This window comes from Dromiciops gliroides, chromosome 4 (genome assembly GCF_019393635.1).
Source record: "Dromiciops gliroides isolate mDroGli1 chromosome 4, mDroGli1.pri, whole genome shotgun sequence".
Taxonomy (NCBI): Eukaryota; Metazoa; Chordata; class Mammalia; order Microbiotheria; family Microbiotheriidae; genus Dromiciops; species Dromiciops gliroides.
In genome coordinates, this window is record NC_057864.1 from 309612259 (window position 1) to 309627050 (window position 14792).

Here is a 14792-nt window from a genome sequence, read left to right on the forward strand (position 1 = left end):
AATGGAAATGTATTATTTTATATTGAATCCTCTCCTATGTTCTGCTGTGTATATGGCAACATTTTTTTTTCTTTTCTCATTTTGTTTTTAAGTCTAAAATAAATTTTAAAATTTAAAAAAAGAGAGATAGGAAGGAAGGAAGGAAGGAAAGATTGAATCTAGCGTTTTGAAGCGATTATGTGTTAAGGCAGGGTTTCTTAAACCTTTTCCACTCATGACTCCTTTTCGCCCGAGAAATTTGTACATGATCCCAGGTATATAGTCAAATATAACCTTTTACTTACTGTGGCGAAATTTTCCTCGACTCCCACATTCAGTTACTCAACCCCATATGGGGTAGCAATCCAGTTTAAGAAGCTAAGCTCTATGGTATTCTAACATCTGAACTGTTCTAGTCCACTAACGTTACATGACGTCCTGTGTACTTCATGTTTATCAGTCTAAGGCGTTCATAGCACCAACACTCAATGATTACCTTTTATAACAATGAGACAGTTAAATTGTCCAATATACATACCTGTTGAATTTTGAATTTCGTGTTGGTGACTCTGCTCCTCTTAAAAGCTGTCTGAAATACTGAAAAAAGGAAAGGGGAAAGAAAGAGAAAAGAAAATGCATTTGTGAAGCATCTACTATGTGCCAGACACTACTAAGCACTTTTTTTTTTTAAACAAATAATGTTATTTGATCCTCACAACAGCCTGCGAAATAGGTGTTATTATTATTCCCATTTTACACCTGAGGAAACTGAGGCAAACAAAGATTAAGTGACTTGCCCAGGGTGGCCCAACTATTAAGTGTTTGAGATGGAATTTTAACTGAGGTCTTTCTGACTCCAGGTCCAATGCTCTATCCACTGAACCACTCTTTGATATTACTTCATGTTAACTTTAAATCAATGCTTTTCACCTCCCCAAAAGGTTATCTATATCAGACAAATTCATAATCCTTCACAAAAGTCCTATTCATGAGATGAGAACTAGTCCCATCATGGAATGAGATGATCTTAGGCTTTAAAGAATTATACCAGAAGAAAACAAACACTAACACAACTTCAAAAGGGTAAAGACTTCAAGGGTAGGCCTTGTAATACACTGTATTTGTCATGCTAGGATCAGCCTAACTATCCTAAGATAGTTGGCCAATGGGTAATGAACTTTTGGCCATGGGAACCAAAGTCAACACCAGTTTATTACATGAAATTATATGCAAAACAAGTCAGAAGAGGAGGGTGGAAGAATATATGTAGTACTACTTTATAGAGGGCTTCAATATTGGCATATAATTATGTATTTTACATGCATATTTCCCAAATTCCGAGTATGGTTTTTTCTTTGGGGTTCTGCTGTAAGGGCAGTAATACATGGTAAGCATGATTTTATAAGCTAACTAAAATATATGTTCATGGATGCTGAAATGTAACAATAAGGAATAACTGGAGGCAAATAGTTGTTTTTATGCTTTCTTTTTTGTTGCTTTGGGACCATATCCATTTTTTTAAAGTTTGCAAAACTTTGGATTCAAGTGTTTTTGCTAGATGTTGTTACGTTTTAACAGTTAAAAGTGGTTAAGCCCTTGGAGGACCTGGTATGAGATACCAGATGAATCCAAGAAAATCTGGAGATGAAAGCAGAAGGCCAGCTGCACTAGAGGTTACTACATCTGGTGCAATGGACCATCCAGAGCCTGAGTGTTGTTATGTTAGCTTTTATCCTTATGATTACAATTGCCTCACCCAAAAATAAATAAATAATGATGGGGGGGGCGGAGCCAAGATGGCGGAAGAAAGACATAAAATACACAGAACTCCTGATACAATCACCCCAAAAATAGAATAAAAGAACCCTTGGAGCAGAAAAACACACAAAAATATGGGCTGAGAGCTTTCTCCAACTATAGATAGATTTCAGGGGGCCCATGCTGGGCCACAAATAAAACCTAACCCCAGGCTGACACACCAGACACCCGCCGGAGGAATTTGCCCAAGTGCCTCAGTACTGGCATCTTCTGGAACTGAGCCCACAGTTGGGTTGAACAGCTGGGGGGGGACGGGGGGGAAGTGCTGGGGTACCAGTGGACTGGGGGGGAAGAATTCAACTGTCCCAACCCAGCGCGGGGAACTAGGAAGAAATCCTGAGCAGCAGGAGGCCCAGGTGGGGGAAGGGAGCAGGGGAGCAGGCTCATCAAAGCTAAGAACCACACCACAGAAAGCTTTGCTGGTTGGTTGTTTAGTAAATAGGCTTGAGGTTATCTCCGGACCAGAGAACAGACCAGGAGAGATTAAAACCTGCCCCCACCCCTGAAAGTTTAAAATCAAATAAAAGTGAGGCCAGGCAGGCTGAGAAGAAGCCCAATCATCCCCCGAGCCACGCTGTAGCTCAAACAGTGTGTCCTGGAAGCAGCGTCATACTTTAAGAAAGAGTTAAAAGCCAAGAAATAGTAAGCCAGGATGAGTAGGCAGAGAAAGCAGAAGACCATCAAAAACTTCTTTGGGGCTAAGGTAGACCACAATACAACCTCAGAAGAAGAAGATAATAACAGGGCCAAAGCTCCAACATCCAAAGCTTCCAAGAAAAAAAATGAACTGGCATCAGTCCATGGAAGCTCTCAAAAGGGACTCTGAAAAGAAAGTAGAAGAAATAGAAAGAAGATATAGAGAAAGGGAGGAAAGAATGGAAAGAGAAATGAGAGCGATACAGGAGAGTCATGAGAAAAAAGTCAACAGTTTGAAAAGCCAAATGGAAAAGGAGATTGAATGAAAAAATAGAGGGCAATGTGAAATATCTCCTTGGAAAAACAGCTGACCTGGAAAATAAATCTAGGAGAGATAATCTGAAAATCATTGGACTACCTGAAAACCATGACCAAAACAAAAGCTTAGACACCATCCTACAAGAGACTGCTAGGGAAAATTGCCCTGATATTCTAGAAGCAGAAGCTAAATTAGAAATCGAAAGAATCCACCAATCACCTCCTGAAAGAGATCCCAAAAGGAAAATCTCCAGGAATATTATAGCCAAATTCCAGAACTCCCAGGTCAAGAAGAAAATATTGCAAACAGCTATAAAAAAGGAATTCTAATACTGTGGAGCTCAAATAAGGATTGAAGCAAGATCTAGCAACTTCTACATTAAAGGACCAAAAGGCATGGAATATGATATTCCAGAGGGCCAAGGAACTGGGACTACAGCCAAAAATCATGTACCCAGCAAAACTTAGCATATTCTTTCAGAGGAAAAAATGGGATTTCGATGAGAAAGAGATGTTTCAGGCATTTGTGATGAAAAGACCTGTACTGAATAGAAAATTTGACTTTCAAATACAAGACCCTGAAGAAGCATAAAAAGGTAAACAGGAAAAAGACTTCAGGAGGGATATTAAAAGATCAAACTGTTTACATTCCTACATGGCAAGATAATACTTGGAACTCGTAAGAACCATCTCAGCAAGGAATTCACTGAAGACATAGGTCTGAAATGAATATGAAGGGATTATATCTGTAAAGCATTTATGTTTTGTTCTTTGTGGGGCAGACAGGGTGGGGTCTCTTATGTCTGTGGCCGGATTTGGGCTTGGGGCCTCCTGGGACCAGGGCTGGTGCTTTGTTCACTAACTAACCCATGATGACATCTTTAAAATAGGGTTGAGGTGTAGGAGGAATAGACTGGGGGAGGGAAAAGGGGAGAGATGGTCTGGGGAGAGGTAGTTCACACGAAGGAAACAAGAAAAAAGCTTATGGAGGGGAAGGGAAGAGGGGGAAGGAGTTAGGGAGTGAGTGAACCTTAATATCATCAGAATCAGCTCAAAGAAGGACTAACATACATACTCAAGTAGGTATAGTAATATATTTTTGCCCTGAAGGAGGGGAGGGAGATAAGGGTGGGGAGAAGGGAAGGAGGGGACAGCAGATTGGGGGAGAGAGCAGTTAAAAAGCAAAACACTTTCAAGGAAGACGAAGATGTTCTGCATTACTGCCCAAGTATGACAAACTGAACTGCTTGATTTCATAGGGAGGGTTGAGGAGGGAGAAAGGAAGAAAAATTTAGAACACAGAATTAGCTCAGGGACCTTGATCTCATTGGGGTGGGCTCATGGAGGGAATAGCATTCATACCCAATTAAGAGGAGTAATCTATTTAACCCTGCAGGAAAGTAGGAGGGGAGGAGGATGTGGTAAAAAACGAAATTTTAGCTTAATCATTTGAGAGTTGAGCGCATGCTACTAAGCGGCTTTTGAAGGGCCACTCTTTTGGGGAGGAGACTGCCATGAACAGCCGTGCAACTGCTGCTGCCCAGAGAGCTGGCCAAGCACACCGTGTCCGAACTTCCGAGACAGGAGTTTAAAAACTGAGGGTGGAACGGAAGTTCAGGCTCTCGATCTCTGACTCGGGCTTCTCAGCTTAGCCGGGGCAGCGCACTCATCTGGTGGTTGGCTCTGGTTCTCGGCCTGGCAGGCAGTTTTGGGAGTCGTTGAGTTTTATGATGGAATATAGACTAAGCTTAGATCTAAGATTATTCATTTGTATTTCTACTTTCCTATTTCCCTAATCAGTATCACCTTTTTGTTGTCTAATTAATTCCCAAACAATAAAAGCTAATCCCTCACTGATTAAAGCTCAGAGGCTTCTTTTTCTTAGTGGTCTGGGAAATATATAAGGGAAAACTTAAAGGGGGAGTTTAATGCTCTTATATCCAATTTTAAATCGCACAAGGATAAGGAAGGAAGGGTGAAAAAGTGGAGTGCAGAGTGGGGGAGAAGATAGTCAGAAGTAAAACACTTTTGAGGAGGAATAGGTAAAAAGAAGATAGAGTAAATGTCATGGGAAGGGAGTGGGATGGAGAGAAATAGTTATGATGATTGATTATAATGGCAAAATGTATGGTACCTACTTTGCTGGGCTACTATGAAGAAAATTCTCTGTCAAGTTAAGGTACTATATACAGGTTATGATGAACAGGATACTATCAGAAAGACCTACATTAACTGAAGCAGAGTGAAATGTACTATATACAAAATAACAGCAATAGTGTGGGATGATATGCTGGGAAGCATGTGATTATTTTCAGCAAGTCAATGATCCAATATAACCCTGAAGGACTTATGAAGATTGCAGCCCATCTTCAGAGAAAAAACTGATAGTATCTGAAAACAGATGGAAACACATTTTAAAAAAATTTTTTTTCTTTTCCTCTTTGACAATTCCTTAATCTGAAGTTTGGGGATTTTTTGACTGTTTTCTCTCACAACTAGCTAATATGGGAATGTTTTCTATGACTATCATGTATAACTTATTTTGAATTGCTTGAGTTCCTGTGGGTGGGGGTAGGAATGGAGGGAAGAAAAGTTGGAACACAAAGTTTTAAAAAACTGATGTTAAAATTTGTTTTTACATATATTTTGGAAAATAAAATTCTATACAAATGTAAATCATCATCATCATCATCATCATCATCATCATCATCATCATCACTGGGGCAGCTAGGTGGAACAGTAGATAAAGCACCAGCCCTGGATTCAGGAGGACCTGAGTTCAAATCTGGCCTGACACTTGACACTTACTAGCTGTGTGACCCTGGGCAAGTCACTTAACCCTCACTGCCCCACAAAAAAACCCCAAAAACAAAACAATAAAGTGCTTTGTTTTAGGGACAGCTAGGTGGCACAGTAGATAAAGCACTAGCCCTGGATTCAGGAGAAACTGAGTTCAAATCTGGCCTCAGACACTTGACACTTACTAGCTGTGTTACCCTGAGCAAGTCACTTAACCCTCATTGCCCCGCAAAAAAACCCAAAAACTAAACTAAACAAACAAACAAAAAAAATCATTGAAAAAAATAATAATTGTTCAAAGGAGCAACAGCTAGGTTTCAGATCATCTTTGTTGTTGTTCAATTGTTTTTCAGTTGTCTAATTCTTTTTTTTTTTTATGGGGCAATGGGGTTAAGTGACTTGCCCAAGGTCACACAGCTAGTAAGTGTTAAGTGTCTGAGGCCGAATTTGAACTCGGGAATTCCTGAATCCAGGGCCGGTGCTTTATCCACTGAGCCACCTAGCCGCCCCAGTTGTCTAATTCTTTGTGACTCCTTTTGGAGTAATTCTGGCAGACAACTGGAGTGGTTTGCCATTTCTTTTTTTTTTTTTTTTTAGTGAGGCAATTGGGGTTAAGTGACTTGCCCAGGGTCACACAGCTAGTAAGTGTTAAGTGTCTGAGGCTGGATTTGAACTCAGGTACTCCTGACTCCAGGGCCAGTGCTCTATCCACTGCGCCATCTAGCTGCCCCTGCCATTTCTTTTTTAGCTCAGTTTACAGAGTAGGGAACTGAAGCAAACAAAGTTAAGTGACTTGCCCCAGGTCACACAGCTAGTAAGTATCTGAGGCCAGATTTGAGCTTAGGTCTTCCTAACTTCAGGACCAACACTCTATCCACTGTACCACCTAGCTGTCCCTTCAAGTCATCTACCTTGGAACAAAATAAACTTAAGCAATCATAGGTCTGTCCCACAGTATCCTGGCTCACAACTTCTCTGGTTGATTGGGTGGAGATAGGAGGAGGGGTTAATTCAAACTGCCCAAGGTCTATTAGTGTCCTAATTTATAGCAATCCATACCTCCAAAAGCAATCCAACCCCCGACCCGAGTGCCAATAGTGTGAGCAACCAGGTTAAAAATATCAACAACAGCAGGCAGCTAGGTGGCACAGTGGATAAAGCACCAGCTCTGGATTCAGGAGTACCTGAGTTCAAATCCAGCCTCAGATACTTGACACTTAACTAACTGTATGACCTTAGGCAAGTCACTTAACCCTCATTGCCCTCCCAAAAAAACCAAAAACAACAAAGGGTTACCATATTAAAAAAAATTTCTGGACTGCTGCTTACACAATAGACTAATAAGCAATATGAATTATGACACTGGCCACCCAGGTTGCAAGGGTGGGGTAGAGAAAAGTGGACCACTATGGTCTAGAGACTTGAGTCAACTCTCAAACCCACAGGCTGACCTATTACACCAAATGTGAAAATCTCTTCAAGGACACCAGCAGACAGACACAAAATGGGAACCATCTGCCAGTACTGTTGGAGTGTAATCAGTGACAATAATGGAACTTCCACATTAGGCATCTACCATAGTACTCAGTGAAAAATTTGCACTAGTATTTGAGATGGGTCAGGAAGGACACTTGAACTGGCCAAATATGTGCAAAAGAAACCTGAAATTTAAATAACATAATTGTAAAGGTACTCAGGGATCAGCTTTCATAATTTCAATTTTTCTACTGTACCATAAGTACTACTGTTCCATAACGACTTTCTACTAAAAGTACTTAATACAATAGGACGGTGAGCAGGCACAGTGGATAGAACCAGGCCCAGAGTCAGGAAGACTTAAGTTCAAATCCAGCCTCAGACACGTACTAGCTGTGTGACCCAGGGCAAGTCACTTAACCCTGTTTGCTTCCATTTCCTCATCTGTAAAATAAGCTGGAGAAGGAAATAGCAAATCAGCGCAGTATCTTTGCCAAGAAAACACCAAATGGAGTCACAAAGAGTCCTACACAACTGAAAACAACTCAACGACAACTTAACACAAGGCTCAGCACTTAACAAATGTTATTGCATTATTCATCTAGTACAACTCCCTCATTTTTTAGAAGAGGAAACTGAGGTCCAGAGAAGCTAAAAGACTTCATCAAGTTCATAGTAATACTAAGTGGTAGTCAAATTCCCACTTGGGACACTAAGCTTAGTGCTCTTTCCACTGCACCATACTATCTTCCTAAGATTCTAAAAGAATAGAAAATAATATCAATTCACACACACACACACACACACACACACACACACACAAAATCTCACACTGACCAAGATAAAATCAGGAATTCCCAATCCACAGATGTACTTTCTCACTAGCATAAAAATCATCTACCAGCAAAACCTCAGAGAAAAACACAGCTTGGGAACAAACTCGATGAGAATTCTTGGAAGACATGAAGCAGATGTTAAAGAGAGCTTAAAGGGGCAGCTAGGTGGTGCAGTGGATAAAGCACCGGCCCTGAATTCAGAAGGACCTGAGTTCAAACCTGGCCTCAGACACTTGACACTTACTAGCTGTGTGGCCCTGGGCAAGTCACTTAACCCTCATTGTCCCACAAAAAAGAGAAATTTAAAAAAGAGAACTTAAAATGGTTTTTATCAACAGAATGAAAGCACTGGAGGAAATAATTAGAAAAGAAATTAGAGATACAGAAGAAAGTATTGGAAAGGGAATAAACAGGGTGGCACAAACTCTGAAAATTAGAATGATCCAAAAAGGAGCCAATGACTCCATGAGGCAACAAGAAATATTAAGTCAAAAGACTGGGGAGAAAAAAACAGAGAAAAAATGTAAGATATTTCAAAACAATAACTTAACCTAGAAAAGAGACTGAGGAGAAAAAAATTTAAGAATCACTGGACTTTCTCAATGCCATGACCAAAAAAAGGGACTACACATCCTACTTCAAGAAATCTTTTTTTTTTTTATGGGACAATGAGGGTTAAGTGAGTTGCCCAGGGTCACACAGCTACCATCAAGTGTCTGAGGCCAAATTTGAACTCAAGTCCTCCTGAATCCAGGGCCAGTGCTTTATCTACTGAACCACCTAGCTGCCCCCTATTTCAAGAAATCTTAAAAGAAATTTGCCCAGATCTCTTAGAACCAAAAGGCAAAGAAGAAAAAGAAAGAATCCTCCAGTTACCTCTTGAGAGAAATCTTTTAATGAAAACTTCCAGGAACATCATAGTCAAAATCCAGTTTCCAGGTCAAAGAAAAATATAGCAAGTCAACAAGCCACAGTCAGGATCACTTGTGATTTAGCAGCTACCCACATAAAGAAGCAGAAAACTCGGAATACAATATTACAGAAGGCAAAAGATAATTTTTTATAGCCAAGGATAAAACCAGAAAAATGGAAAATAATGCTGGAGAGGGGGGGTGGGAAATGGATATCTAATGAAATAGAGAACTTACAAGCATTCAAAATAAAAATGCCAGAGCTGTAGAGAAACTTTAAAGTTTTAAACACATAAGTGAAGAGAAACATAAAAAAGGTAAAGATGAATGAATAATGATAAAGGACTAAAGAAGAACAAACTGCTGTCATTCAAATATGGGGAGACGATATACGTGTCCCCTCTGAACCCTATCATTATCAGGGTATACAGAAGGAATTCAATTAGACAAAGCTGAATGTGTTCTGTTATATCTAGATGATCATAAGAAAATAATGAAGAGAGAAAGAGGAATATACTGCAAGGCGGTAGAGGAGGAGGAAGAGCTAAGAAGAAAAAGTAAAGTTAAGGAAAATTATCTCACATACTTAGGGTGAACAAGTAGACATCCATAAAAACAAGGAGGAGGGGATGGGGTAGGGAATGACACTTGAACCTCACCTCATCTGAACTGGTAAAAAGAAGGAAGAACACATACAAAAACACATTCACAGAAACAGCTGAGTACAGAAATACATTTCATTAAACAATAAAATAGGAAGAAGGGGCAGGAAATAGGAGGAGAGAGGAAATTAGAGGAAAGGTAGACTAAGGGGGGAATTAATCTTAAATTCTAAGGATGTATAAAAAATACTTAGAGTTGGGGGGGTTTTTTGAGATGCAAAGAATGGGAATCTGAAAAGATGCCCATAAATCAAAGAATACATGAACAAGTACATAAATGTAATGGAATAAGACTGTGCTGAACTCTTATCTATATAATGACCAACCACGATTCCAGCAGACTGATGATGTAACAGACTACACACTTCCTTGATGGAAAGGACTCAGAAAGAATGGATGAGACAATTTTTTTTGGACATGACCAATGTGGAAAGTCTCTTGAACTGAGTAAACATGTCTATAATAGGTTTAGTTTTCCTTGTATTCTCAATTGGGGTGAGGGGTGTGAAGGATAAGAATGTAGATGTGGGCTTATTAAAACAAATAAAATATATGTATCTTTAAAAGTTGAAGGAGATAAGATGTGTGGAAATGACAGCACCAGTGGAAACTATTCCCATAAAAATAAAAGCAAAGATCCAACCAAGTCTACAAGATGTAGTCAGTCATATCTGGGTAGTACAACTATTTGGAGAAAAATTAAAATCTAACCTAATCTAATTTTCACAGTAGTGTCCCTTTATGCTCTGAAATTCTGTAATTCCTGAAAGGCATTTTCAATAAAAATAGTTTCCCAGGCTTTGCTATGTTACAGAGTCATCTAGAAAAACCATGGAAAATCAAGTGAAATTAATGTTTCAGTCCCATCTTATATGACCACATCTGTACAGATCTGGCCTTAGAATTTATAACACCACTTGCCATTAACTACTGTCTGCTAATAATCTCATTTGGGAAAAAAGGATATGCTTTCCTTTTGTACCTTTTTGTAGCCAATGTGTAATGCTATTAACAGGCTAGTCTTCTATTAAAAAAATCCACTTCCTTCTACTTTCTTTTACATATATCTGCTCTACTTTTCTATAACAACCTTGCATGCAATTGCATATAAATAGTGGGTTAATAACTGAATGCTAGGACTAATAAGCTTTTTTATTAAAAAAGCCTCTACGGGGGCAGCTAGGTGGCACAGTGGATAAAGCACCCGCCCTGGATTCAGGAGGACCTGAGTTCAAATCTGGCCTCAGACACTTAACACTTACTAGCTGTGTGACCCTGGGGAAGTCACTTAACCCCCATTGCCCTGCAAAAAAAAAAAAAGCCTCTACACCAAGTTTACTTCCAACTTACCTCATCACTGTGACAGAACATAGGAGTAAATACATTCTCTAGAAGAGAAAGAACATGCTCATATGCTTCAAACAAGCATCTCATAGTTTGAAGTTTCACAACATCTATATAGACACCATCAGCAACTAGAAAAAAACAGAAAAATAAATGTGCAAGATTTACTTATTTCTTAAGTACATGATAATAAAAGATCACAGGAAAATACTACAAACTAAACTTTATACAAATAATATTATGTTTTATGCTTCAACAAGTCAAATCAGTAAACAAGAAATTTATGAAATGCTTATTATATGCCAGGTATACTATGGGTTTTGTAAATGAAGAGGATATTCACCGCCCCCCCAAAAAAACCCCACCCACCCCAAAATTGTTCCTGCCTCAAAGGAATGTATATTTTAATAAAGGAGATAACATGTAAACAACCAGGTACATATAAGATATATAGAGAGTAGGCAAAGGTAACCTGAAAGAGGAAGACATTACTAGCTGACATGAAGAGGACAGGCCTCCTGCTGAAAGTGGAAGGTAAGCTAAATATTAAAGCAAGTCAGGGAAATGGAGAAAAGGATAAGACAGGGTAGACAATTCCAGCCATGGGGGACATGCCAGTGCAAAAGCACAGAGATGGAGATAGAATTTTGTGTTCAAGGAACAGCAAGGAGGCCAGGGTCACCGACTCAAAGAAGAGAGAGAAGGGAATAAGATATAAAAAGAATGAAAAGGGGGGACAGCTAGGTGGCTCAGTAGATGAAGCACCATCCCTGGATTCAGGAGGACCTAAGTTCAAATCCAGCCTCAGACACTTGACACTTACTAGCTGTGTGACCCTGGGCAAGTCATTTAACATTCACTGCACCACCAAAAAACAAAAAACAAAAAAAAAGAATGAAAAGGTAGGAAGGGACCAAGTTAAGAAGAGTCTTACAGGTCAAATAGAGTACTTTGTATTTGGTCCAAGAGATAATAGAGAGCCACTGGAGCTCATTGAGTTGGGTGGTGGTGATATGGTCAGTCCTATGTTTTAGAATAAAAATCAGGGGCAGCTAGATGGCACAGTGGATACAGCACCGGCCTTGGAGTCAGGAGTACCTGAGTTCAAATCTGGCCTCAGACACTTAACACTTACTAGCTGTGTGACCCTGGGCAAGTCACTTAACCCCAATTGCCTCACTAAAAAAATAAATAAATAAAATTAAATTACATTAAAAAAAATCACCTTGGCAGTTGAGTAGAGAATAGACTAGAGTGGGAGAAAAAGCTTCAGGCAGGTAGCCCAGTTAGAAGGTTTATATCAGTAGTGCATATGATAGATAACGAGGACCTTAAAAAAAGTTGAGGCTATGTGAATGAAAATAAGATATTTTTTTATATACATACATATGGGGCAGCTAGGTGGCACAGTGAATAAAGCACCAGCCGGGGGGGGGGGGGGGGGGGGGCGGGCCTCGCTATATACCTACATATACATACACACACACATGAATGATGCTATAAAGGTAGAAATAGCAAGATTTGGCAAAGGATTACACACTAGGAGTAAAAACCACTGAGGAATTGAGGATGACATTGAAGTTCTGAGCCTGAGTGACTAGTAAGATGATGGTGCCCTCCACAGTAATAAGCAAAGTTTAGAAAGGTGGAGGTTTGGAGAAGAAAGATGAGGTCTTTTTCAGATATGTTGATACTTATGAGACATCCAATTTGAGACATCCAAGAGATAGATGGAAATTAGTAACTACAACTTAGGGGAGGTGCTAGGGCTGGATATCTACAGCTGGGAATCATCTGCACAGAGATGCTAATTGAACTGCTAATTGAACCACTTCACTGCCAAAGCAATAGTCCAGGACAAAAAAAAATTTTTTAAGCAAAGGGCAGGTTGGAGGGGGGGGGGGGGGAGGAGGGGAGGTGCCCAGGACAGAACCTCTGGGGACACCAATAGTTAGTGCAAATGACCCGGATTAAGAACCATAAATGGGGGCAGAAGAAGCAAAGGGACAAGACAGGAAGTGAGTCAGGATAGAACAATGTCAAAAATGCCTAGAGAGGAAAGGGCATTCAAAAAGAGAATATGATCAACTGTGCCAAATGCTGAAGAGGTCAAGGAGGATCACAGTTGAGAAAAGTGCATTAGATTTGGCAATTAAGAGACTGAAAACCGTAGAGAGCAGTTTCAGTTAAATGATAAAGGTAGAAGCCAAATTGCAGAGTGTCTGCAGAAAAGAATGAGAGGATATAAAAAACTGATTGCAGGGTAGCTAGGTGGCACAGGGGCCAGAGCATTAGACACTTAACACTTACTAGTTGTGTGACCCGAGGCATGTCACTTATCCCAGAACACCTCACCAAAAAAACAAATAAACAAAAAAAAAACCGTGATTGCAGAGTGCTTTCTCAAGTTTAGCCTTTAAAGTACAAAGATATATAGGAAAACAATTAGTGGATTAGATGGATTAAGTGAGAGTTTTTACAGAAATGTAAATATACATTTAGTTTACTAGAAAGAGTAATAGATAGGAGAAGAGTTGCACTCTAGTCTCAGATCCAGGTGGAACTATTCAATGTAACTTTGTATACTTTCTTACTCTGTTTCTTAAGAGGTTAGATACTGTAGGTATAATATCTACTCAAAGGGATAAGGATGTGAAAAAGCCTTGAAAACTACAAACTCGATATATTGTCATGACCCAAGACTTACTTCTTTGAATCTCTTCCACAATAAAAGGATCAAATCTAATTTTGTCAATACTTTCATCCAAACAATAGGTTTTATATATCTTCTTCACCTCTTCATGAAGAGACATCATTTCATCATTTGATAATTCTGGTCTCAAAATTCTGTCATTGAATTCCTCTGGCATATTAGGAAAAAGCAGAGAAAAAAGAAGCACCTTATTTAACAACAACATTTCTTAAGTATATTACATCAGTCTTAACTATGACTATTGATCTCATTTTGACTTTGTATAATGACAAAATACCTAAAGACATAAAATCAGCTGACCATCCAAGTATCTTATATACTTGATAATAAACAGGCAAGTATTTATGAAGTAATATAAATTGCACAGTTTTGCACACAATTTAAATGGCATGATAGAAAAAAACAACACAGCCTAACACTTTCCTCAAAAAATATAAAGTATGGTTTGTTCAAAATATTGTCTATTGGGCAACTAGAGTAGTGCAGTGGATAGAATGCCAGGCTGGAGTCAGGAAGACCCATCTTACTGAGTTCAAATCTAGACTTAGAACTTACTACCTGGGTGACCCCGGGCAAGTCACTTAATCCTGTTTACCTCAGTTTCCTCCTCTGTAAAATAAGTTGTAGAAGGAAATGGCAAACCACTTCAGTATCTTTGGCAAGAAAATTCCAAATGGGGGTCACAAAGAATTGGACACAACTGAAAAAACATAACAGCAACAAATAAGTAATTAACTTAATTTGCTCAAACAACAGGCAATGTTTAAAAGCCAGTTTCTTATTTCCAAAGCAAGTTACAAAAACCATTACATTACTGAAAAGGGAGTAGGATCCTCTCAACACTGCCTCACAGTTTCTCAAATCTGAATTAAATTTTTAAAAACTGGATTTTTATAAGAACTAATTTATAGACAGAGTAGAAAAAAAATAATGTTTAAAGAGCAATGACAAAAACTCTAATTAAATAATAGTTTGGGTTTTTTTTTTTTCATCAAAGACTAGGTATTCCCATCTCTTCTAGGCAGGAAATGCAAATGGTCACAGGACGAATCCCACTACTGATAGCCATGGTAATCTGGCCTACTACATTTCCAACTTCAGTCAATTTGCTCCTCCTGGTGGCTGTTGCTCAGAGGGGCACACTATATTAATGCCAAACAGTGCAGATACCCAAGTGAGAGAGCCCATAGCACCTTAGAATACCCAAACTCAGGAGATCCAACAGTCTCGGCTTCCCGAGTAGCTGGGATTCCACATGTGTGCTACCTTGGCCAGCTAAATAACTTAATGGTATAATGTA

The 14792-nt window shown here is 39.3% G+C and overlaps 1 protein-coding gene across 1 annotated transcript in view; it reads right to left on the bottom strand.

Moving 5' to 3' along the window:
- SNX14 (sorting nexin 14) overlaps window positions 1-14792 on the bottom strand; it is a 116925-nt gene that overhangs the window by 58086 nt on the left and 44047 nt on the right. Inside the window, 3 exon segments of the mRNA XM_044003041.1 lie at window positions 518-576; window positions 10786-10910; window positions 13487-13642. Of these exon segments, the coding sequence (XP_043858976.1) occupies window positions 518-576; window positions 10786-10910; window positions 13487-13642 (340 nt within the window).